Source organism: Zonotrichia albicollis, chromosome 9, assembly GCF_047830755.1.
Source record: "Zonotrichia albicollis isolate bZonAlb1 chromosome 9, bZonAlb1.hap1, whole genome shotgun sequence".
Classification (NCBI taxonomy): domain Eukaryota; kingdom Metazoa; phylum Chordata; class Aves; order Passeriformes; family Passerellidae; genus Zonotrichia; species Zonotrichia albicollis.
Genome location: NC_133827.1, coordinates 42350847 through 42374345, shown reverse-complemented (window position 1 = coordinate 42374345; position 23499 = coordinate 42350847). Strand labels below are relative to the sequence as shown.

General features: G+C 45.0%; 1 protein-coding gene and 3 long non-coding RNA genes across 4 annotated transcripts in view; 1 reads left to right on the top strand and 3 right to left on the bottom strand.

Moving 5' to 3' along the window:
* The window catches only part of LOC141730183 (uncharacterized), a 45950-nt gene extending 40560 nt beyond the window's left edge, over positions 1-5390 (bottom strand). The window contains exon 1 of the long non-coding RNA XR_012581714.1: positions 4061-5390. This is a non-coding gene — a long non-coding RNA (uncharacterized LOC141730183). The remainder of the gene's footprint in view (positions 1-4060) is intronic.
* LOC141730181 (uncharacterized) lies at positions 50-3449 on the bottom strand. The gene is made up of 2 exons (XM_074547621.1): positions 2677-3449; positions 50-1369 (listed from the first exon to the last, which is right to left on the bottom strand). The coding sequence occupies exons 1-2, from the start codon at positions 3257-3259 to the stop codon at positions 951-953; spliced, it is 1002 nt and encodes a 333-aa protein (XP_074403722.1). The 5' UTR covers positions 3260-3449; the 3' UTR covers positions 50-950.
* An 11622-nt stretch (positions 5391-17012) lies between the features above and the next one.
* LOC141730179 (uncharacterized) lies at positions 17013-18534 on the bottom strand. The gene is made up of 2 exons (XR_012581708.1): positions 17653-18534; positions 17013-17504 (listed from the first exon to the last, which is right to left on the bottom strand). It is a non-coding gene; the product is annotated as an uncharacterized LOC141730179 (long non-coding RNA).
* A 2244-nt stretch (positions 18535-20778) lies between these two features.
* LOC141730180 (uncharacterized) lies at positions 20779-21954 on the top strand. The gene is made up of 2 exons (XR_012581709.1): positions 20779-21422; positions 21501-21954. It is a non-coding gene; the product is annotated as an uncharacterized LOC141730180 (long non-coding RNA).
* The last annotated feature ends 1545 nt before the right edge of the window (positions 21955-23499 follow it).

Here is a 23499-nt window from a genome sequence, read left to right as displayed (position 1 = left end):
TTCTATGTTACAACTCTTCCTATTACTTCTATTTTTTTTCGTATTTTTATTCAGATCTTTATATATTTATTATATCTTTCTGTGTGAGGATTTTTACTTCTGTAGCACTTCCATTATTTAAAATAAAACCCCTGCCTCCACCCACGTTAAAGCCAAAAAGAAAACCCTTTCTTCTCAACTGTATTTCAATATTTTTTAAAATTCTGTTTTTCAGGTCCATATTCACATTTACATTTAAAATGTATACTTACGTATGCTGTTATTTGTATTCTCCATTACATCTCTTCCTATTATCTCTATTTACTTATATTTTGTGTTTATATATATATTTATATCTTGATTGTACATCTCAATATTGAGAAATATATACCAATAATATCTACATTCATATCATTTAAAATAAAAACCCTGCCTCTAACCCAGTAAGAATAAAAAAAACCCCAACCCTTTCTTTCAAACAATATTTAAATAGGTTTTATCCTTATGTCTGATTTTTATATTCCTATTTGCATTTATAATGTACATTAATGTATATTGCTTACTTATACATTTATCTTTATCAATCTCAATTTGTAAATAAATTTATATTCTACATTACATCTGATGTGAGCAGTTATATATTTTTATACATATTTGTATACATTGATTACATATTTCTGCGTCAAGATTTTTACTGCTGTAACACCTATTTAAAATAAAACCCCTGCCTCTACTTAAATAAAAGCCAAAAAATTCCCTTTCTTTTAAACTATACTTACCTATTTTTATATTTATATTCCCATTTATAATTCATATTGCCGTATCATGTTATTTCTATTCTATACTACAACTCTTCATATTACTTACCTATATTTAGAGTTCAATTTGTAGTCATAGTTTAGCAATCTCCCTTTATATATTTATTATCTATTTCTATATTAAGATTCACATTTCTATAACACTTCTATTATTTAAAATAAAACTCCTGCCTCTAACCAAATAAAAACGACCGGATAAACCCTTCTGGCACGTTGAAACCATAGAGACGGCAGCTGGGAGGACTGGAAATTGTCTCCGCCTTCTTGAAACCATAGAGAGAAGGGACGGGACGACCGGATAAACCCTTCTGGCACGTTGAAACCATAGAGACGGCAGCTAGGAGGACCGGAAATTGTCTCCGGCATCTTGTAACCATAGAGAGAAGGGACGGGACGACCGGGTAAACCCTTCTGGCACGTTGAAACCATAGAGACGGCAGCTGGGAGGACCGGAAATTGTCTCCGCCATCTTGAAACCATAGAGAGAAGGGACGGGACGACCGGAAAACCCTTCTGGCACGTTGAATCCATAGAGACGGCAGCTGGGAGGACCGGAAATTGTCTCCGCCATCCTGAAACCATAGAGGCGGGGGACGGGAATTTATTACTAATTTTTTATATATCTGCATATAGTTGCAATACATTTCTATATTTGCATTTGTGTTTGGGTTGTATTTCCATTTATATTCTCTATTCATATATCTGTATACATACACAATGCTCTATTAAAAATAGAATAACTAATTGCAACATATAATGACTTATGTTCCATGTTAAATTTTAAAAATTGACCGAATATATAAAAATAACGTTGGCTCATTCCCATTTCTGCACATCTATTTCTTTTGTTTCAATATAGTGAAAGTTATAATTGTGTATTTAAAATGCAATTCCTAAATGAAATGACAGAACAAACAGCATTAAATTCCCACCAATATCTTCCAAAAACATCGAGACACCCGAACATCCAAACAAGCGTCAGAGAAAAAACAAAGAACACTCTTGTCAATAACAATTCTCATCACGACCGAAAAATGGAACCAAAAGAAAACCCTATAGAAACACACAGAGCAAATTACAAAGGGTACTAAAAAAAAGTCAAACCAATCTTCTAAACTCCAGACAGTGCCACTCACCCTGAACGTTACTAAAAAAAAAAAAAAAAAAGACAAATTTCTACCTCTACACTAACTCAAAGAATAACCAATCCTCTGTAAAAATAACTTTAAAAACTGAACTAATTAACAAAATGGAAAACATCTCAACCGCTAAAAATTAAGAAATTAACTACCCTAGTAAAAACATACTTTAAAAACCCACCATATAAATACCCATGTTCCCAAAAAAAACCCTGAGAAACAATACTCAAATACATTAAAAGACAACAACAATAAAAGAAAATGAAGAAACCACCAACAAGAATAATCCCAAAACCCAAAAAAACTTAAATCTGCAACAAAAATATTATTCCCAACTGAATAAACCCATAGTGCCTCAAGCTATCAAAATAAAAATAACACCTAGAAACAAACACAAAGCCTAAAGACAAACGTAACCATAAACAATGTCTCCCAAATTACCGCAACCATAAAACATACACTACAATCAAACAAACCAAATAAATAAAAGCCCTGGAAGACGATAAACACACATGCAATTCGCGAGATCAAAAACCCGCTGCTATGAACGACACGACGCTACCTCAAAAGCCCACCGAAACAAACACTACCCGCTCACGCCAATAAAAGCCACCTCAACAGAATTAAAATCCGAACCGCTGCTTCGCGCTACGACCCGTAAAAACCATTGCGCGCCTTTCTAAACATAATACCCCGGCAAAAAAAACATATCCGACTACGAAACCCAATCCGAAACGAACCTTTATCATCCCCACCGGCACCACTCAGGAAGAACACCGCAGCCCTTAGCGTACACCCGCTGCAAACCGAACACAGCGATGCAATCAATGCCGAAAAAGCGCCTCCGAACCGCGGCCCCGCCCCAGCACCGCGAGCAGCCGAAGCCCGCGCTCGCTGCCGGCCCCGGACGGAGCGCGGCTCCCGCCAGGAGAGCGGCTCCTCCGGCGGCTCCTCCGGCACGCGGGGCCGGCGCCGGCCCGGAGAGCCGCGCCCGCTGCCCCTGCCCGGCGGGGCCGGCACCGGGCCCGGGGGTGGCGGCGGCGCCCGAGCCCCGCGCCCGGAGCGGCCGGAGCGGCCGGCACCGCCCGGGCCGCCGCAGCAGCGCCCGCGCCGCCTCTGCCGCCCTTGGCCGGCCCGGCGCGGCTCCCTCGGCTCGCACCGGCGCGGCTCCGCCACTGCCGCCCTTGGCCGGCCCGGCCGCGCCAAATCCCCCGTGCGCCCCGGCAGCTGCCCGGGCCGTGCCAGCGCCGCTCCCGAGCGGCAACGTTCCGGCCCGGGCCGCGGCCACCACAAGCGCCCTCCGATGCAGCGGCACGGCCCCATTGCAGCCCTGCAAACGCTGCCACAGCTGCAGCTTCCCGCAACCGAAGCCCGAAACTGACGCCGCAGGCGGGGCTCGCCTCCCTTCAACAAGGGCAAAGAAGTGTCCTCTCCCCTTCACGTTCGTCCCCTACGAGAGCACAAAAGAAGGGGCGCTCCTCAAATGAAAGCCTTCGACTGATGGCAAAGGGCCATTTCCACCTCCATTCAAAGCCTTGAAAAGGAGGGACACCACGGCTGCCCCCTCCATTTCAACCCTAGGGTGATGAAAATGGGGTGGCTGCCTTCAAACCAAACCCATAACACCACAAGAATACTTTTCCCATTCCCCTTCAAATAGAACGCAGGGATTCCCTGTCACCCCCGGGATACCCCCAACAGCCTGGAAAAGGCAGCTTTTCCTGCAATCAACGCCCTTAAAACCACAAGTGAAGAGGGATCCCCTCAGTTCAAACGCAGACAATAAAAGAAGAGGAGCTGCGTCCTTCTCCTTAATCCCTTTCGTCCTCATAAGCTGCACTTTTGTTCCTGGGGAAGCGGGGAGGGACTGGCAAGATGAAATTGCAAAGGGGAAGGACAAAATTCCCCGCTCCAAACGCACACGGGCTCACCTGTTCGGCTGCTGCTCCCCGGCACAAAGATTCGTCCCTCGGCACAAACCCCTCCACTCAGCAGCTCCATGCAAAAATGTACAGAGGCAAACTCTCCCCCCGTTAAAACCGCCCCGGCAAGAGCCACCCCCTCATCATCCTCACAGCTCACACCTGGGCTGCTCCGAGCCCTCATCATCCTCACAGCTCACACCTGGGCTGCTCCGAGCCCCTCATCATCCTCACACTCACACCTGGGCTGCTCCGAGCCCCCATCATCTATTTGTCATATTTATATTCGCTTTTAGATTTAGAATTTATATTACTGTATAATATTTACTATATTGTATATTACATCTCTTCATGTTACTAACATAGATTTCTATTTCTATTTGTTTTTAAATTCATAGTATAGCATTACAACTTTAGATTTTTATTATATATTTCTCTATGCCGGTTTAGATTTCTATAGTACTTATATTATTTAAAATAAAACCCCTGCCTCTAAGGAAAGAAAAACCAAAGACACCCCTTTATTTAAACCACACTTAAAATTTTAATAATAATTTTGTTTGTCATAATTGTATTCACATTTACATTTGTAATTTTCATTTATTATATTTATAGATATCTTATAGATTGGAGAGAATACCTTTTTATATAATAATAGATATATTCTTTTTACACAATATATTTCTTTTACGTATATTTACATATATTAAATATTTCTGGATATCGATATATATAGGATATAATTGGATTTCTATTTTTATACCTTTTATGAAATCTCCAGCCTATACCCCAATAAAAGCCAAACAATCCCCAATTTATTTAAACTGTATTTAAACATCAATCCTGTCACGGCTGCATTGCACAGCAGTGCCCCGAGCTAATCTGACACTTGTTCATCTCCTGTACCTGAGACTGAACCCGCTCACCTTGATCGCACCTGGCAAAACCATTTTCGTACCTTTTCCTGGCATTGCTTGGGTTTTTTCTTGCATTTTTGTGGCCTTTACTGCCTCTCTTTCTTGCCTTCTTTCTTGGGGCTTTTCCTCCCTTTTTCCTTGACTTTTTCTGGCATTTCTTGGGTTCTTTTCTTCGTTTCTTCTTGCCCACCTTGGGGGTTTTTTCTGGGTTTTTTCTTGCGCATCTCGAAGTCTTTATCCTTTTTTTTTTTCTTTTTTTCGTCTTTTTTTTTCTTTTTTTCGTCTTTTTTTTTTTTTTTCCCTGTCTTTCTCCTTGCCCTCCTTCGTTTTTTTCCTTTGGCCTGCCTGCCTTCCTTCCTTCCTGCCTTCCTATCCTTCTTTCTTTCTTTCTTCCTTTCAGTTCCATTCCTTATTTTCTTGTTTTCCTTTTCTTTCTTTCTTTCCCTGTATGTCTAATCTTGGTTTTCCTTTCTAGCTTTAGAATAAAAAAGCAGCAGTAGAAACTTTCAGGCTACCTGGCAGTAAAACAAACCTGCAAACCGAAAATGATGTAAAGAAAACTATTTACTCCCTGGGAGCCTGAAATTTTCTACTGCTGCACATGACATAGAGCTTTTATTCCTTCTTATAGATAGTTGATATTTTATACTTACTTTATACAGCGCCCCCTGCCGTGTGCCCCGGAGACCTGCAGGGAGAGCGCTGCGGCGTCGTTCGGTTCTGTTTAATGAAACTCGGCTCAATTCGGCTTGGTTCGGCTCTTCGGCCGAACTCGGCACGCTTGGGCTAAAGTCGGTCACATTCGGCGCATTGTCTAAATGCGGCCAGTGTCGGCTACCCCGGGCTATCGATTCAAGTCGGCTATCATCGGCTCTTGGTGTAAACTCGGCTGTTTTCGGCTACACACGGCTCTTCGGGTACACTCGGCTGTTTTCGGCTACACTCGTCTCTTCGGGTACACTCGGCTGTTTTCGGCTTCACTCGGCTCTTCGGCTCAAGTCGGCTGTTTTCGGCCACACTCGGCTCTTCGGGTACACTCGGCTGTTTTCGGCCACACTCGGCTCTTCGTCTCAAGTCGGCTCTTTTCGGAACAATTCGGCCCGGCTCGGCTTGCTGAGGGCGGGAGAGCGGGCATGAGAGGACCCCGGCGCAGACAGCCCAGGCTTACCCAGATGCCTTCCGCCAACCCGCAGAAATACGCCCGCCCGCGGCGCCGCTGAACCCACAGCATGTATCGGATACGCTTGAAACGCCACAGAAAAATCCGTCGGGGCCGCCATGACGTCGGTGTTCCATGCAGGCAGTTCACTTACACCCACCGGGGTCCTCCACTTCCCCGCCATCTCGAGAAGGTCAACGAAAAGTCCGGGACACCCGCGACACGCCACTCCCAGCATGGCGGCCTCTCGCCTGCCTGCCGGCGCACGGCTGCAGTACCGCGCTCTGCCCACAAGGCGGCAGCACTGCCGCCCGCCCCAGACGGGGGCGCAGCGCGCCTCGGGGCTGCGGGCAGCGACGGCGGCAAAAAAGAACAGGGGCGACCCCAGCCAAAAACTGCTCTGAAATAAATGCCAAAAACCTGTCTTTTACCCGAACAGAACCAAACAAACCGCCTTGGTTTAAAATCCTATTAAAATCAATTTGAAATTCCTATTTTTCGTATTTATATTCACATGCATATTTATAGTGGACACTGATGTAGCATGTAATTTATAAAATATATTCTGTCTATTCCTACTGTTTATATTTATTTATATTTTGTGGTTTTAAAAATATCTTTCTATATTTATTGTATATTTCTATGTTAAAAGCATGATAGAAATGTAATTTTAATTATTTAAAATAAAAATCCCATACTAACTAAACAAATACAAAAAAGCTCCATTCTTTTAAACTATATTGAAATATTTTTATATTTATAGCTTGCATGACTATATTCCCATTTATATTTATAGTTTATATTTAAGCATTATATTAATCATGATATATAATATGTGTCCTATTCAAATAATAAAAAGAAATTATTTTTTAAATTATGTACCATATCTACTGCTACAACTTATTTTATCTTAGATTTTTAATTTTATATTAGCCTTTACTTATTTATGATCTGTTTCTATACTTAGATTTCTACCTTTATATTATTTGTATTTATCATTTTTGTACTAAAACCCCTGCTTTTGCCAAATAAAAAACAAAACCCCCCTTTATGTTAAACTGCTTTAAAAAACTTATATCAATATGGTGTAATACAAAACAAATCATAGATATGATAAACATAAATACATTTATATCAATTTTATATCTATTTCCTATAATACACTATAATAAGATATATACAGTATTACTTGTATTATGGATCTTATATGCAGATATTGATTTCTGTTATTTTGTATTTTAAATAATTTAACAATTCTCTCTATATTTGAAAGACATTTATATATTTATACTTTGGTTGCGATTTTTTCCGGGTGTTTTCCGGGTCTTTTCTTGCCCTCCTTGGAATTGTTTTTCTGGGTTTTCTCTGGGGTTTTTCTTGCCCATCTTGGGGGTTTTTTCTGGGTTTCTTCATGCCCATCTTCGGGGTTTTTTTCTGGGTTTTTTCTTGCCCGTCTTGGGGTTCTTTTCTGGGTTTTTTTCTTGCCCATCTTGTTGGGGTTTTTTTCTGGGTTTTTTCTTGCCCATCATCGTCTGTTTTACTGGGTTTTAAGCCAACATGGGTACATTCCATGTCAGTACATACAATATAACCCGGCTGAGGATTTTTTATTCTGACTTTAAAAATGAGTTGCAAAACCTGAAAAGCAAAAGTCACACACACAAGGTTAAATCCAGTCAGCATGTGCCCACCCATGCAGAGACGAGCAGACACAGACAGACACAGCCACGTGCTCTCACACACACTGACACACTCTTGCCACTTACACGCTCGCTGTGGCCCTTACCTGAGACGCTGAGGAACATGCTGTGACACATCTTCTGGCTGCTGCTCCTTGAAGTAAATGGCAGATCCTGGGGAAATCAGCAGCCTCGGGGACCTGTGAGACAACAGGAAGGGTCAACGAGTGGTTATCTGACAGCTAGGACTTGTCCCCACTCTGGACTGATAAACTTTCTACCCAAAATCCCACAAAAGACAGATGAAGAGTAAAATTTCTATAACTGTTCTACCTAACTGTGACTACGTGCCAGGGCAGGGCAGCTCTGATCGTAAGTGGTACAATATAAGTACACACAATATAGGCTGAGGTAAACAGTGCAAGTGTAAACAGAGCGTAAGTACACACAATATAAGGTGACGCACTTACATACAGTATAAACCAACACAGGTACACACAATATAAACCAATATAGGTACATCCAATGTAAGTACATATAGTATAAACCAACATAGGTACATACAGTATAAGTACGTACAGTATAAGCCAGCATAGGTACACACAATAGAGGTACATACAACATAAGCCAACATAGGCAGATACAATACCAGCCAGCACTTGAGATAACTCTCTGGAAGACGAATTCTTGAGCCCTGTACCCTTTGAGAAGATGGAACCTAAGGAACTGCTGCAGTCACCTGAGGAGGTGCATCTGAAAAAAAGTCAGGACAAAAGTCAAAGGGCTGCAGAATAACTTAAGTGCTCGGCTAAATTGGGCTGTAATCGGCTAAACTCGGCTATTGTCGGCTGCATTCGGCTGGATGCGCCTCTTCGGCGCGGCTCGGCTTTATTCGGCCGAACTCGGAGCCTCTCACTGCGCTCGGCGCGGCTCGGCTTCATTCAGCCGAACTCGGAGCCGCTCTGTGCGCTCGGCGCGCCTCGGCTCGCTTCGGCCGAACTCGGAGCCGCTCTGTGCGTTCGGCGCGGCTCGGCTTCATTCGGCCGAACTCGGAGCCGCTCTGTGCGCCGGGCGCGGCTCGGCTTCATTCGGCCGAACTCGGAGCCGCTCTGTGCGCTCGGCGCGGCTCGGCTCGCTTCGGCCGAACTCGGAGCCGCTCTCCATGCGTTCGGCGCGCCTCGGCTCGGCTCGGCTCGGCTCCCTGAGGGCGGGCAAGCGGCGCCGCCTCACGTTAAACGCGCCCGGCTCGGGGCTCTCCTGCTGCCGCGTCCCGCGGGCGGCCCGCCCATCGCACGGACACGACCGGGAGCGCGGGGCGGCACAGGGGCTCATTAGGCGGTGACCGCACTCGCGCTAATTAGCGGGCTCGGTTCGGCTGAGCTCGGCTCCGTTCAGGCAGCCTCGCAAGCCTGGCCTCGGTTCGCTCGAGGCCGTCAGGTTCGGCCGGTCTCGCCTTGCTTCGGCTGAGCTCGTTCCATTCGGCCGAAGGAGGCGTCGTTCGATCGTGTTTTTACAAATATCTTTCTCTATAGATTGTATATTTCTATATTTAGATTTATACTTCTATAATACTTCTATTATTCCAAATAAAAACCCCGTCTCTAACCAAATAAATACAAAAAACAACCTTCTTTTAAACGAGATTGAAATATTTTTATACTTAGTATAATTATATTCCCATTCATATTTATAGTTTCTTTTGATGCAGTGTATTAATTATATATAAAATATGTAAAGTTCTAGAAATGTATTTAAATTATTATTTATATTATGTGTCATATCTACTGCTACAACTAATTTTTTCTTGTTTTTAAACTTTATATATATATCTGTATTTATTTATGATATATTCCTGTACTTAGATTTCTACATTTATATTGTTTGTATTTATAATTTTTATAATCAAAACCCTGCTTATTGACAAATAAAAAAACCCTGCTTTATTTAGCTATTTAAAAAAATATTTTCATGATTACAATTTTCATGTTTATATTTGTCATTTATTCTATATCACATGAGAACACACCTGCTCCTGCACCCCAGTGGGGCTTCCTCTCCTGGGGACCTTGGGGTGCCCCAATGGCATCAGAGCCCCGAGTCTTCACCCCCCTCTCCTCTATTTAGAAACTACACAGGAACTTTTTTCTGGAAACAAAGACATTACCTAAATCCTCTCCCCGTGTCCCAGACAGATAGATGTTCAGTTATTAGTTGGCTGGGCAGCAGTTTCTTAAATAGAATGATAAACAAGATGTGAACTTTTTAGCTACAAGCAAATAGGCAAATCTGAACAAGGTACCGATGGCCAGCCACTCAAGTTATTTTGAAGCAATTTTTTAAACAATAAAATACTGCTACCACAAAAATAAAGCAAAAAGCTAACTACTGGCTAAGAAAAAATTAACTTTTGACAGCAACAACATTCCAACCACACAGGCTTTTTTCCCAATATCATACCTTATAACTACCTCTCTTGGGAATTCTCATCATGTATCCCAAAAGGAATAAATACCTTAGAGCGTCCTAAAGCAAAAAGTAGCACACATGAGCTCCTCACACTCCCGGCAGTGCACTGAGCTCCTCACACTCCAGCGCAGCGTGCACTGAGTCTGCAACAAATTCTGCTCAGTGAGGGTCTGCAAACAAAGGTTCAACTGATGAACTGAACTGATTTTAAAGGGAGGTTTTGTAAGTGCTGAAGCACAACAAAGAACAAGCAGAAACAATTCTTAAATAAATCTGCAAGTTTTATTTAGCATATATGCGAGTGATTTCCAACCTGTGGCTTCTCACTTTGATTTGTCCGTAGGTTCAGGAAGATGACAATGCACACTCTGCCTTCCCTGAGCCCCCACGGCAGCTGAGCGCTGCTCCGTGTGCTCAGATCGTCAGGAGCTGGATTACACGTACCCGGACGGACTGGAACTGCTCTGCTGCAGATTCAGGAGACGACGGCACAGAGGGGCTGGCCGAGGCGTCGTCCGAATTCCATTTCTGTGTGACGAGAAGCGGTTTGTTCCCAACAGCTGCAACATCCCCGGCTCGCTTCCGTGGTGAGTACCGATGGCACACAAATGGCAGCCCGAGGAAATCGTGTTCTGGGCTCTAAGTGGCTGGGACAGGGTCTGATGTTTTGTTTTGTATCTGTATGACGATTAGTACGACAGGGCTCTGAGGGATGACATGGCAACACAGAATTAAAAACTCCTCGATAGGATTACATTGACTTCTAGGAAAAGACAAAAGCCTGTCACCCTTCTGAAATCTACTTTTAATCCAAAGCACGGGGATTGTCACTGTACTGCACCTTCCAGCTTTTCAAAGCAGCTTACTTCTGAAGACCAGGAAACATTGATTTCTACAGAAACAATGGGCAACCCCCAGGTTAATTTAAGCACTACTCTTTAATAGGGGATCTGCCAGCATGCCAGTCCAGCTTCAAGTGCACTTTATTTCAGTCTCACATCCCCACAAAATTCTTCTCACATCTTCCAACCCTGAAATCTTCTTTTTTCCCTAAGGCTTCTCATCATTAGCAATTTCCAAGTAACATGGTATTTTTACAACATTCAAAAATGTCATGCTGGACTGTGCTAGAGAGTAATCTGCAAATATAAGCTTAGCAAAGATTGAATTGACTTGTCCAGAGAAAAAACCTACAAGTGAACACCCACACCTGCCTACAAAGAGCTGACAAGCCCCTGGCAGCTACCAGCATCAAAGCACAGTGGATGTTTCTAATAGAGGGTAAGGATAACAATACCACCTTTTGTTCTCTCCAGCTTGTTTTCCCTGCAGTCATATTTTGCTTCTTATGATTGTTTTAGTCTCTGTATCTTTTTGGACAGCACCGAGCCTGACGACAAGGACACGAGAGTCTTTCCCTGCCGTAGGGAGAGAACCAGGAAAACAGTTAAAAAAAGAACAGGGTAGTTTGAAATTCATACTTCCAGTGAGAAGCAGCGCCTAACAAACAGAACAAAAGCAAACAAAGCACGATAGCTCCCTGAGGACAGAAGACTTATAAACCCTCCAGGATTTACGACCAACCCCTTCAGGACAGCAGCCAAGTGTCCCATGAGGTGGTGCTGCACCAAAGAATGATCTGACAGGTTCCAAAGAGTCAAATGCACAATATTTTGCAAAGCCGTGAAATCTTGCAAAATAACAAAAATACAATAGATATAAACTACAGGGCAAGAGTACAAGTGTTCGCTTTAAGAGCTGGAACCATCCAGGTGAGCACCTGATAACTGGATCCTCACCAGAGTTTGAACCCTTCGGTACACAGAAGGGTTTTCCCCAGAAATTTCACAGACTGAGTTTTGATAGAAGCACATTTGCCAGATCCTCAGAAGCATCACCCATTCTCCAGGTGTCTGGAGAGAACTGCAAATGGCTCTCACGTAGTTTGAGCTGGTTCTCCAAGGTCTCAGGGTGAATTTCACCAGATGCAACCAAATTGGGCAACTCCCAGTGGGACAGAAGGAACCCAAAGTTTGGGTAAGCAGAGCTGCAGCAAATACTGAGGAAACAAACGTAACAGCGTAAAAAATAATAAACCATCCTTTTTTTTTCTCTTGCTTTTGTTTTTTTCTTATTCAGATCAGCATAGCAACTAAAGAGAAGGTGAAAAACTCACCATTACTGAACATTTCATCATCTGTAAGCCGAGCATCCTTAGCATAGAGGACTCCAAAGTTAAAATTCACCAATCCCTGGGAAATAAAACCAAATATTGTATAATAAACAGTCAAACAGCAGACATAAAAATTTGTTTCCTCTAAGGACTTTCAGGTATGTATGTATCTCTGCATACATCCTACACATTAGAACGTACACTTTATACCATCACCTAATACATAATATTTTACCTTTAAATTTTGATAGTATAGCATGAATTTTTAACTTAAATTGGTGATCTATTATTATTAAGTTGGTACTGAAAGTTATTTCTGCTGTCACATTCAAAAAAACATTATATTTTTTTTTACTGTAATGAGCAATTGATTTCAAAGTCATCACAAGCCCATCAAAATACAAAGCTGTATTCACTGGACGGGTCTGTGAGCTAGAAGTAGTTAGGCTTGTACTTCCCTCTTGTTCTTCCAGAACCGATAAATCCTGTCAACAAAACCAGGATCTTTAGCCCACTGCTGTGAAAGATTCTACAAGGATGATGGTTTGATTTGTGTTTACAAGTTTTGATTTGAAATGGCCAATTCAATGGATAAAGACAGTTTCAGTAGTATTACGTTACTACTATTATTATTTCTATTATTATTTTTACTATTACTACTACTATTATTATCACCTGCTACTGGAAGAAACAAACCAGTCGTACCTATACTTAATTACTTTTATTTCCAGAAAATAATAAAGAAAAAGAACCAAACCAAAAAAAGTCACTTCCTACCTTTTATATCAAGGGATGAAAAACTTCTCTTGGGCTCTTCTCCAATTTATCAAGACTCATAGCACTGAAAGGCAAACAAAACAGTGCTTTATAGAAGGGCAAGTGCACATTTCAAGGCTGAACCACCAACCGATTGCAGTGACAGCAGTTACAACATGAATCGTTCCGAGAGCCTCTGTTAAATGCAATGTTCTGTGGAACTGCCATTTCTTTCCCAAAATACTAACTTCCAACACTTCCTAAACGTATTTTGTATTTTAAAACAACAGAAGTTAGTGAGACACTGTGTGGAGGTCAGGTTTAAATTTATTTCCTTCTAAAGCACAGAGCTCTGTTCCATCACCCTTCACTTCGGCTCTGCACTGAATCACGGTGAGCATTTGAGGAGTGCTCAATAACCAATTCTATTTCTCTCTTTTTCTAGTTCTCTCTATTCCTAAATAACTAAAGACAAGTCCAATGAAAAATGACAAGTTCAGCATCAAAGTCACACTTTTTCCCTTTGTCTGGTCAAGAACAGGCTCTAAATCCACTTAGTGCTGCCTGCAACGATTAAGACGTGCAAAACCATTTTTACATGTTTTATAGGTTTATCATAAAAGCCACGGAACGCAAGCTCTGAATTACAGGAAAAGGTACACAGTCAAATATCTAAAGGGATCACTTATTTGTAAATGCATACCTTGACAGAGATCGCACTGAGAACGTTTCTGTGGGACTCTAAGGGAGACATATTTTCTGAGTACCCTGTAAACAAGAAAAGCTAGGATATATTACAGGACATACCCACTTTTTCTACATATTCAAATAGGATTTTTAATAAAAACAACTCAGTTGAAAAAGAAAGAAGAAAACCAAGGTCATTTTACTCAGCTATATTTACTCCCGATTTAGAGAAAAAAAAAAAAGTCACGGGTGCTGCAAAGAAAAAAAAAGTGAACCATAAACGCCTACAGTACAATTTTAAAACAAGTGCTTGGATAAAAGAATCTCATGGAACGTGAAGTAGAAAAAAAGTGAAACCACTATCAGACCTGCCTATTTTCTCACCTTGGTACAAGAAAATCCTAAAAGCAGTATGCCTAAAACCGGTCATGGGATGTAACCAAGAACAATTTAGGCATTTGCTAATCTAGACAGAAACCTTTTCTGGATGCTAGTGTCAAATCACAAGTTTTGTCTTTCAGAAGCCCGACAATGCTGGAAAGCACTTTCCCTGGGGCTGGGGAGGGCAGGGGCAGAAGGGGATGAGTTTGCAGATCGCACCTGTGCCATCGGAAGGATACAGCCCGCCTGCTCCCTGCGCTGGGCATTCTCCCGGCCATCTCTGGCTTTACCGCTCAGCGCCGCTCCATCCGTTTGCATGGCAGAAAGAGCCTCGAGCACTAGCGCAGGCATCAGCCCAGTCATTCCGGCGATATCGCAGCGCCCTCTGCTCGCAACGCCCAACACGCGGCGGAGCCGCCTCCGCCCGCAGCACCGGCAGCAGCCCGAGGGAGACGGCTGCAGCTCGGGGGCTGCTGCGCCTCCGCCAGCCTGAGGGCAGCCGCCCCACCGGGACCGCGGGAGCGCCCGGCGCCGCTCGCCCGGGGCGGCTCCTGCAGCTCCCGGCCCGCGGCAGCAAAGCACCGCCTCGCCCTCCGCCATCGCTACCGCTCAGTAAGGCCGAAGAACCGGGCCGACGCTCCTTCCGCGCTGCTCAGATCCGTGCGGGCGGCCAGACGGAGGCTTCGCCCCTCCAGCGTCGCCGCCGCGGCGCCGGGAGCTGCCCGCGCACAGCCCCGCGCGGCCGCCTGGCACGCCAGCCACTCATGCGCCGCGTCAGCCGTTGCGTCACACGCCTCGCCGGTAGCAGGGCCTGCCGGGAGTTGTAGTCTCGGGCTGACAGCCACTGCTCCGTCCTCCGCCACCGGGAGCTGCAGTCCCTCCCGGGCATCAAACGGGTCCTTCGCCCCTGGGCGGGGAAGGACCTGAGGCAGCAACGCTCCTCCCGAATGCCCTCTCTTTTTCGCTCCAACCTTTTTTCTTTTTTCACTCTGCTTTTCACCCCTTCCCTTCCCTCTTGTGGTCCTGATTCCTTTCCTTTCCTTCCCTTCCCTTTTTTCTATTTCTGATCTTGGTTTTCCTTTCTAGCTTTGGAGTAAAAAAGCAGCAGTAGAAACTTTCAGGCTACCTGGGAGTAAAAAAAACCTCCAAAACGAAAATGATTTAAAGAAAACTATTTATTCCCTGGGAGCCTGAAATTTTCTACTGCTGCACGTGACATAGAGCTTTTATTCCTTCTTATAGAGAGTTGATATTTTATACTTACTTTATACAGCGCCCCCTGCCGTGTGCCCCGGAGACCTGCAGGGAGAGCGCTGCGGCGTCCTTCGGTTCTGTTTAAAGAAACTCGGCTCAATTCGGCTTGGTTAGGCTCTTGGTCTAAACTTGTTTCAGTTCGGCTCTTCGGCCCAACTCGGCACGGTGCGGCTAAACTCGGTCATATTCAGCACATTCTCTAAATGCGGCCAGTGTCGGCTCCACTCGGCTATCGATTCCAGTCGGCTATCATCGGCTCTTGGTGTAAACTCGGCTGTTTTCGGCTACACTCGCTCCTCGGGTAAACTCGGCTGTTTTCGGCTACCATCGGTTCTTCGGGCAAACTCGGCTGTTTTCGGCTACACTCGGCTCTTCGGGTAAACTCGGCTGTTTTCGGCCACACTCGCCTCTTCGGGTAAACTCGGCTGTTTTCGGCTACACTCGGCTCTTCGGCTCACGTCGGCTGTTGTCGGCAAGACTCGTCTCTTCGGTTCAAGTCGGGATTTTTCGGCCATCCTCGGCTCGCTGAGGGCGGGAGAGCGGGCATGAGAGGACCCCGGCGCACAGAGGGAAGGTTTACCCAGATGCCTGTCACAAACCCTCAAAAATACGCCCACTCGCGGCGTCGCTGAGCCCACAGCATCTATCGGATACGCTTCAAACGCCACAGAAAAATCCGTCGGGGCCGCCATGACGTCGGTATTCCATGCAGGCAGTTCACTTACACCCACCGGGGTCCTCCACTTCCCCGCCATCTCGAGAAGGTCAACGAAAAGTCCGAGACACCCGCGACACGCCACTCCCAGCATGGCGTCCTCTCGCCTGCCCTCCGTCGCACGGCTGCAGTACCGCGCTCTGCCCACAAGGCGGCAGCACTGCCGCCCGCCCCAGACGGGGGCGCAGCGCGCCTCGGGGCTGCGGGCAGCGACGGCGGCAAAAAAGAACAGGGGCGACCCCAGACAAAAACTGCTCTGAAATAAATGCCAAAAACCTGCCTCTTACCCGACCAGAACCAAACAAACCGCCTTGGTTTAAAATCCTATTAAAATCAATTTGATAGTCCTATTTTTCGTATTTATATTCACATGCATATTTATAGTGGACATTGATGTAGCATGTAATTTATAAAATATATTCTGTGTATTTCTACTGTTTCTATTTATTTATATTTTGTGGTTTAAAAAATATCTTTCTATATTTATTGTATATTTCTATGTTAAAAGCATGATAGAAATGTAATTTTAATTATTTAAAATAAAAATCCCATACTAACTAAACAGATACAAAAAAACTCTATTCTTTTAAACTATATTGAAATATTTTTATATTTATAGCTTGCATGACTATATTCACATTTATATTTATAGTTTATATTTAAGCATTATATTAATCATGATATATAATATGTGTCCTATTCAAATAATAGAAATAAATTATTTTTTAAATTATGTACCATATCTACTGCTACAACTTATTTTATCTTAAATTTTTAATTTTATATTAGCCTTTAGCTATTTATGATCTGTTTCTATACTTAGATTTCTACCTTTATATTATTTGTATTTATCATTTTTGTACTAAAACCCCTGCTTTTGCCAAATAAAAAACAAAACCCCCCTTTATGTTAAACTGCTTTAAAAAACTTATATCAATATGGTGTAATATATAACAAATGACAGATATGATAAACATAAAATTGATATAAATTTATTTATATCTATTTCCTATAATACACTATAATCAGATATATACAGTATTACTGGTATTATGGATCTTATATGCAGATATTGATTTATGTTATTTTGCATTTTAAATAATTTAAAAATTCTCTCTATATTTGAAAGACATTTATATATTTATACTTTGGTTGCGATTTTTTCCGGGTGTTTTCCGGGTCTTTTCTTGCCCTCCTTGGAATTGTTTTTCTGGGTTTTCTCTGGGGTTTTTCTTGCCCATCTTGGGGGTTTTTTCTGGGTTTCTTCATGCCCATCTTCGGGGTTTTTTTCTGGGTTTTTTCTTGCCCATCTTGTTGGGGTTTTTTTCTGGGTTTTTTCTTGCCCATCATCGTCTGTTTTACTGGGTTTTAAGCCAACATGGGTACATTCCATGGCAGTACATACAATATAACCCGGCTGAGGATTTTTTATTCTGACTTTAAAAATGAGTTGCAAAACCTGAAAAGCAAAAGTCACACACACAAGGTTAAATCCAGTCAGCATGTGCCCACACATGCAGAGACGAGCAGACACAGACAGACACAGCCACGTGCTCTCACACACACTGACACACTCTTGCCACTTACACGCTCACTGCGGCCCTTACCTGAGACGCTGAAGAACGTGCTGTGACACATCTTCTGGCTGCTGCTCCTTGAAGTAAATGGCAGATCCTGGGGAAATCAGCAGCCTCGGGGACCTGTGAGACAACAGGAAGGGTCAACGAGTGGCTATCTGACAGCTAGGACTTGTCCCCACTCTGGACCCATAAACTTTCTACCCAAAATCCCACAAAAGACAGATGAAGAGTAAAATTTCTATAACTGTTCTACCTAACTGTGACTGTGTGCCAGGGCAGGGCAGCTCTGATCGTAAGTGGTACAATGTAAGTACACACAATATAGGCTGAGGTAAACAGTGCAAGTGTAAACAGAGCGTAAGTACACACAATATAAGGTGACGCACTTACATACAGTATAAACCAACACAGGTACACACAATATAAACCAATATAGGTACATCCAATGTAAGTACATATAGTATAAACCAACATAAGTACATACAGTATAAGTACATACAGTATAAGCCAGCATAGGTACACACAATAGAGGTACATACAACATTAGCCAACATAGGCAGATACAATACCAGCCAGCACTTGAGATAACTCTCTGGAAGACGAATTCTTGAGCCCTGTACCCTTTGAGAAGATGGAACCTAAGGAACTGCTGCAGTCACCTGAGGAGGTGCATCTGAAAAAAAGTCAGGACAAAAGTCAAAGGGCTGCAGAATAACTTAAGTGCTCGGCTAAATTGGGCTGTAATCGGCTAAACTCGGCTATTGTCGGCTGCATTCGGCTGGATGCGCCTCTTCGGCGCGGCTCGGCTCGCTTCGGCCGAACTCGGAGCCTCTCTGTGCGCTCGGCGCGGCTCGGCTTCATTCGGCCGAACTCGGAGCCGCTCTGTGCGCTCGGCAAGGCTCGGCTTCATTCGGCCGAACTCGGAGCCGCTCTGTGCGCTCGGCGCGGCTCGGCTTCATTCAGCCGAACTCGGAGCCGCTCTGTGCGCTCGGCAAGGCTCGGCTCGCTTCGGCCGAACTCGGAGCCGCTCTGTGCGCTCAGCGCGGCCCGCTTCGGCCGAACTCGGAGCCGCTCTGTACATTCAGCGCGGCTCGGCTTCATTCAGCCGAACTCGGAGCCGCTCTGTGCGCTCGGCGCGCCTCGGCTCGCTTCGGCCGAACTCGGAGTCGCTCTGTGTGCTCGGCTCGCTTCGGCCGAACTCGGAGCCGCTCTGTGCGTTCGGCGCGCCTCGGCTCGGCTCGGCTCCCTGAGGGCGGGCAAGCGGCGCCGCCTCACGTTAAACGCGCCCGGCTCGGGGCTCTCCTGCTGCCGCGTCCCGCGGGCGGCCCGCCCATCGCACGGACACGACCGGGAGCGCGGGGCGGCACAGGGGCTCATTAGGCGGTGACCGCACTCGCGCTAATTAGCGCGCACGAGAGCAGCGGGCTCGGTTCGCCTGAGCTCGGCTCCGTTCAGGCAGCCTCGCAAGCCTGGCCTCGGTTCGCTCGAGGCCGTCAGGTTCGGCCGGTCTCGCCTTGCTTCAGCTGAGCTCGTTCCATTCGGCCGAAGGAGGCGTCGTTCGCTCGTGTTTTTACAAATATCTTTCTCTATAGATTGTATATTGCTATATTTAGATTTATACTTCTATAATACTTCTATTATTCCAAATAAAAACCCCGTCTCTAACCAAATAAATACAAAAAAACCCTTCTTTTAAACGAGATTGCAATATTTTTATACTTAGTATAATTATATTCCCATTTATATTTATAGTTTCTTTTGATGCAGTGTATTAATAATTATATATTTGTAAAATTCTAGAAATGTTTTTAAATTTTTATTTATATTATGTGTCATATCTACTGCTACAACTAATTTTTTCTTGTTTTTAAACTTTATATCTGTGTTTATTTATGATATATTCCTATACTTAGATTTCTACATTTATATTGTTTGTATTTATAATTTTTATAATCAAAACCCTGCCTACTGACAAATAAAAAAACCCCGCTTTATTTAGCTATTTAAAAAAATATTTTCATGATTACAATTTTCATGTTTATATTTGTAATTTATTCTAGATTACATGAGAACACACCTGCTCCTGCACCCCAGTGGGGCTTCCTCTCCTGGGGACCTTGGGGTGCCCCAACGGCATCAGAGCCCCGAGTCTTCACCCCCCTCTCCTCTATTTAGAAACTACACAGGAACTTTTTTTCTGGAAACAAAGACATTACCTAAATCCTCTCCCCGTGTCCCAGACAGATAGATATTCAGTTATTAGTTGGCTGGGCAGCAGTTTCTTAAATAGAATGATAAACAAGATGTGAACATTTTAGCTACAAGCAAATAGGCAAATCTGAACAAGGTACCGATGGCCAGCCACTCAAGTAATTTTGAAGCAATTTTTTAAACAATAAAATACTGCTACCACAAAAATAAAGCAAAAAGCTAACTACTAGCTAAGAAAAAATTAACTTTTGACAACAACAACATTCCAACCACACAGGCTTTTTTCCCTATATCATACCTTATAACTACCTCTCTTGGGAATTCTCAACATGTATCCCAAAAGGAATAAATACCTTAGAGCGTCCTAAAGCAAAAAGTAGCACACATGAGCTCCTCACACTCCCGGCAGTGCACTGAGCTCCTCACACTCCAGCGCAGCGTGCACTGAGTCTGCAACAAATTCTGCTCAGTGAGGGTCTGCAAACAAAGGTTCAACTGATGAACTGAACTGATTTTGTAGGGATGTTTTCTAAGCACAGAAGCACAAAAAAGAACGAGCAGAAACAATTCTTAAATAAATCTGCAAGTTTTATTTAGCATATATGCGACTGATTTCCACCCTGTGGCTTCTCACTTTGATTTGTCCGTAGGTTCAGGAAGATGACAATGCACACTCTGCCTTCCCTGAGCCCCCACGTCAGCTGAGCGCTGCTCCGTGTGCTCAGATCGTCAGGAGCTGGATTACACGTACCCGGACGGACTGGAACTGCTCTGCTGCAGATTCAGGAGACGACGGCAGAGAGGGGCTGGCCGAGGCGTCGTCCGAATTCCATTTCTGTGTGACGAGAAGCGGTTTGTTCCCAACAGCTGCAACATCCCCGGCTCGCTTCCGTGGTGAGTACCGATGGCACACAAATGGCAGCCCGAGGAAATCGTGTTCTGGGCTCCAAGTGGCTGGGACAGCGTCTGATGTTTTGTTTTGTATCTGTATGACGATTAGTACGACAGGGCTCTGAGGGATGACATGGCAACACAGAATTAAAAACTCCTCGATAGGATTACATCGACGTCTAGGAAAAGACAAAAGCCTATCACCCTTCTGCAATCTGCTTTTAATCCAAAGCACGGGGATTGTCACTATACTGCACCTTCCAGCGTTTCAAAGCAGCTTACTTCTGAAGACCAGGAAACATTGATTTCTACAGAAACAATGGGCAACCCCCAGGCTAATTTAAGCACTACCCTTTAATAGGGGATCTGCCAGCGTGCCAGTCCAGCTTCAAGTGCGCTTTATTTCAGTCTCACATCCCCACAAAATTCTTCTCACATCTTCCAACCCTGAAATCGTATTTTTCCCTAAAGCTTCTCATCGTTAGCAATTTCAAAGTAACATGGTATTTTTACACCATTCCAAAATGTCATGCTGGACTGTACTAGAGAGTAATCTGCAAATATAAGCTTAGCAAAGTTTGAATTGACTTGTCCAGAGAAAAAACCTACAAGTGAACACCCACACCTGCCTACAAAGAGCTAACAAGCCCCTGGCAGCTACCACATCAAAGCACAGTGGATGTTTCTAACAGAGGGTAAGGATAACAATACCATCTTTTGTTCTCTCCAGCTTGTTTTCCCTGCAGTCATATTTGCTTCTTATGATTTTTTAGGGATATCAGGTATCGGTTGTGCAGGGTTACGCACTGCGGAGGGATCTCTCGGTGATGCAGCTGTGCCCAGCTCCTCAAGTTCCGGCAGAGGGAGAGACGCGGAAGGATGCATGCAAGGTGCTGCAGTTTTTGCCCGCTGTGGTGCTGTGTATAGAGCCGGTGGTGGAGGAAGCGGCATGACCCTGACCCTAACCCTAACCCTGACCCTAATCCTAGCCATTACCCCGCCCCCAACCGCACCCGAGGGGTCAACCCCACCCTGGGCCCTACCCCGAGGGCTCAACCCCACCCCGGGCCCCACCCCGAGGCCTGAACCCCACCCCGAGCCCCACCCTGAGGCCTCAACCCCACCCCGAACCCCAATTAATCTTAAAATGAACCGTAACCCTTATAATTACCCCTTAAAATTAACCCTAATTTTTAAAATTACCGATTAAAACAAAGCCTTATCCAAGATGGCGGCTCTCTTCTTCCAGCTCCAGCTCTGTGTTGCTCCAGCTTCAGATGGCAGCATCTTGCTCTTGGCCCCAGCTCGGCAACAATTCAGCTCCCGCACGAGCCTCTGGAAGCCCACCCCACCGTCCATATCCTAGCCCTGCAGTGATTTTAGCTCCCACCGAGCAGTCCCCAGTCACTTTGCCCACCCCTGCATTAGTTCTCCTGGATGCCCAGAGCCCCGTTCACAGGTCTAGTGCCTTTGCCATTTTCAAAGTGCCAGCCCTGCAGTCCATTTCCAAGACCCACAGAGATTTCAGCTGCACCCCAAGAGGTGCCATCACCGGCGCAGGCAATATCCTAGCATCGACGGGCTTTTCAGGCGCAAGCTTGCAGCCCCCTTTTCCCACTCCATACCTGCTGTTCTACTATCGGTCGCAATACCCAGCCCCTGCATCCGAGTAACAGGACTACAGTGATCTCGGCGCAAGAACAATAGAGTGTCAGAACGGCCTTATATTGCTATGATGTGTTAAGCTGCAATTCCAGTCCCACAATGATGACAAGTGCAGGCCCAGTGATTTCAGCTCTTTCACCTCTTCGCCCACAAGCTTTATTTTACGGTCTCTGTGCCAGCCCTACAGTTCCTATGTTGTGTGCAGCCCCGATCCCAGACCCACAATGATGACAAGACCAGGCCCAGTGATTTCAGCTCTTTCACCTCTTCACCCACAAGCTTTATTTTACTGCCAGCTCTCTTCTTCCAGCTCCAGCTCTGTGTTGCTCCAGCTTCAGATGGCAGCATCTTGCTCTTGGCCCCAGCTCGGCAACAATTCAGCTCCCGCACGAGCCTCTGTAAGCTCACCCCACCGTCCATATCCTAGCCCTGCAGTGATTTTAGCTCCCACCGAGCAGTCCCCAGTCACTTTGCCCACCCCTGCATTAGTTCTCCTGGATGCCCAGAGCCGCGTTCACAGATCTAGTGCCTTTGCCATTTTCATTCAAAGTGCCAGCCCAGCAGTCCATTTCCAAGACCCACAGAGATTTCAGCTGCGCCCCAAGAGGTGCCATCACCGGCGCAGGCAATATCCTAGGATCGACGGGGTTTTCAGGCGCAAGCTTGCAGCCCCCTTCTCCCACTCCACACCTGCTGTTCTACTATCGGTCACAATACCCAGCCCCTGCATCCATGTCACAGGCCTACAGTGATCTCGGCGCAAGAACAATACAGTCTCAGTACAGGCATTAGATTGCTATGATGTGTTAAGCTGCAATTCCAGTCCCACAATGATGACAAGTGCAGGCCCAGTGATTTCAGCTCTTTCACCTCTTCACCCACAAGCTTTATTTTACTGCCAGCTCTCTTCTTCCAGCTCCAGCTCTGTGTTGCTCCAGCTTCAGATGGCAGCATCTTGCTCTTGGCCCCAGCTCGGCAACAATTCAGCTCCCGCACGAGCCTCTGGAAGCCCACCCCACCGTCCATATCCTAGCCCTGCAGTGATTTTAGCTCCCACCGAGCAGTCCCCAGTCACTTTGCCCACCCCTGCATTAGTTCTCCTGGATG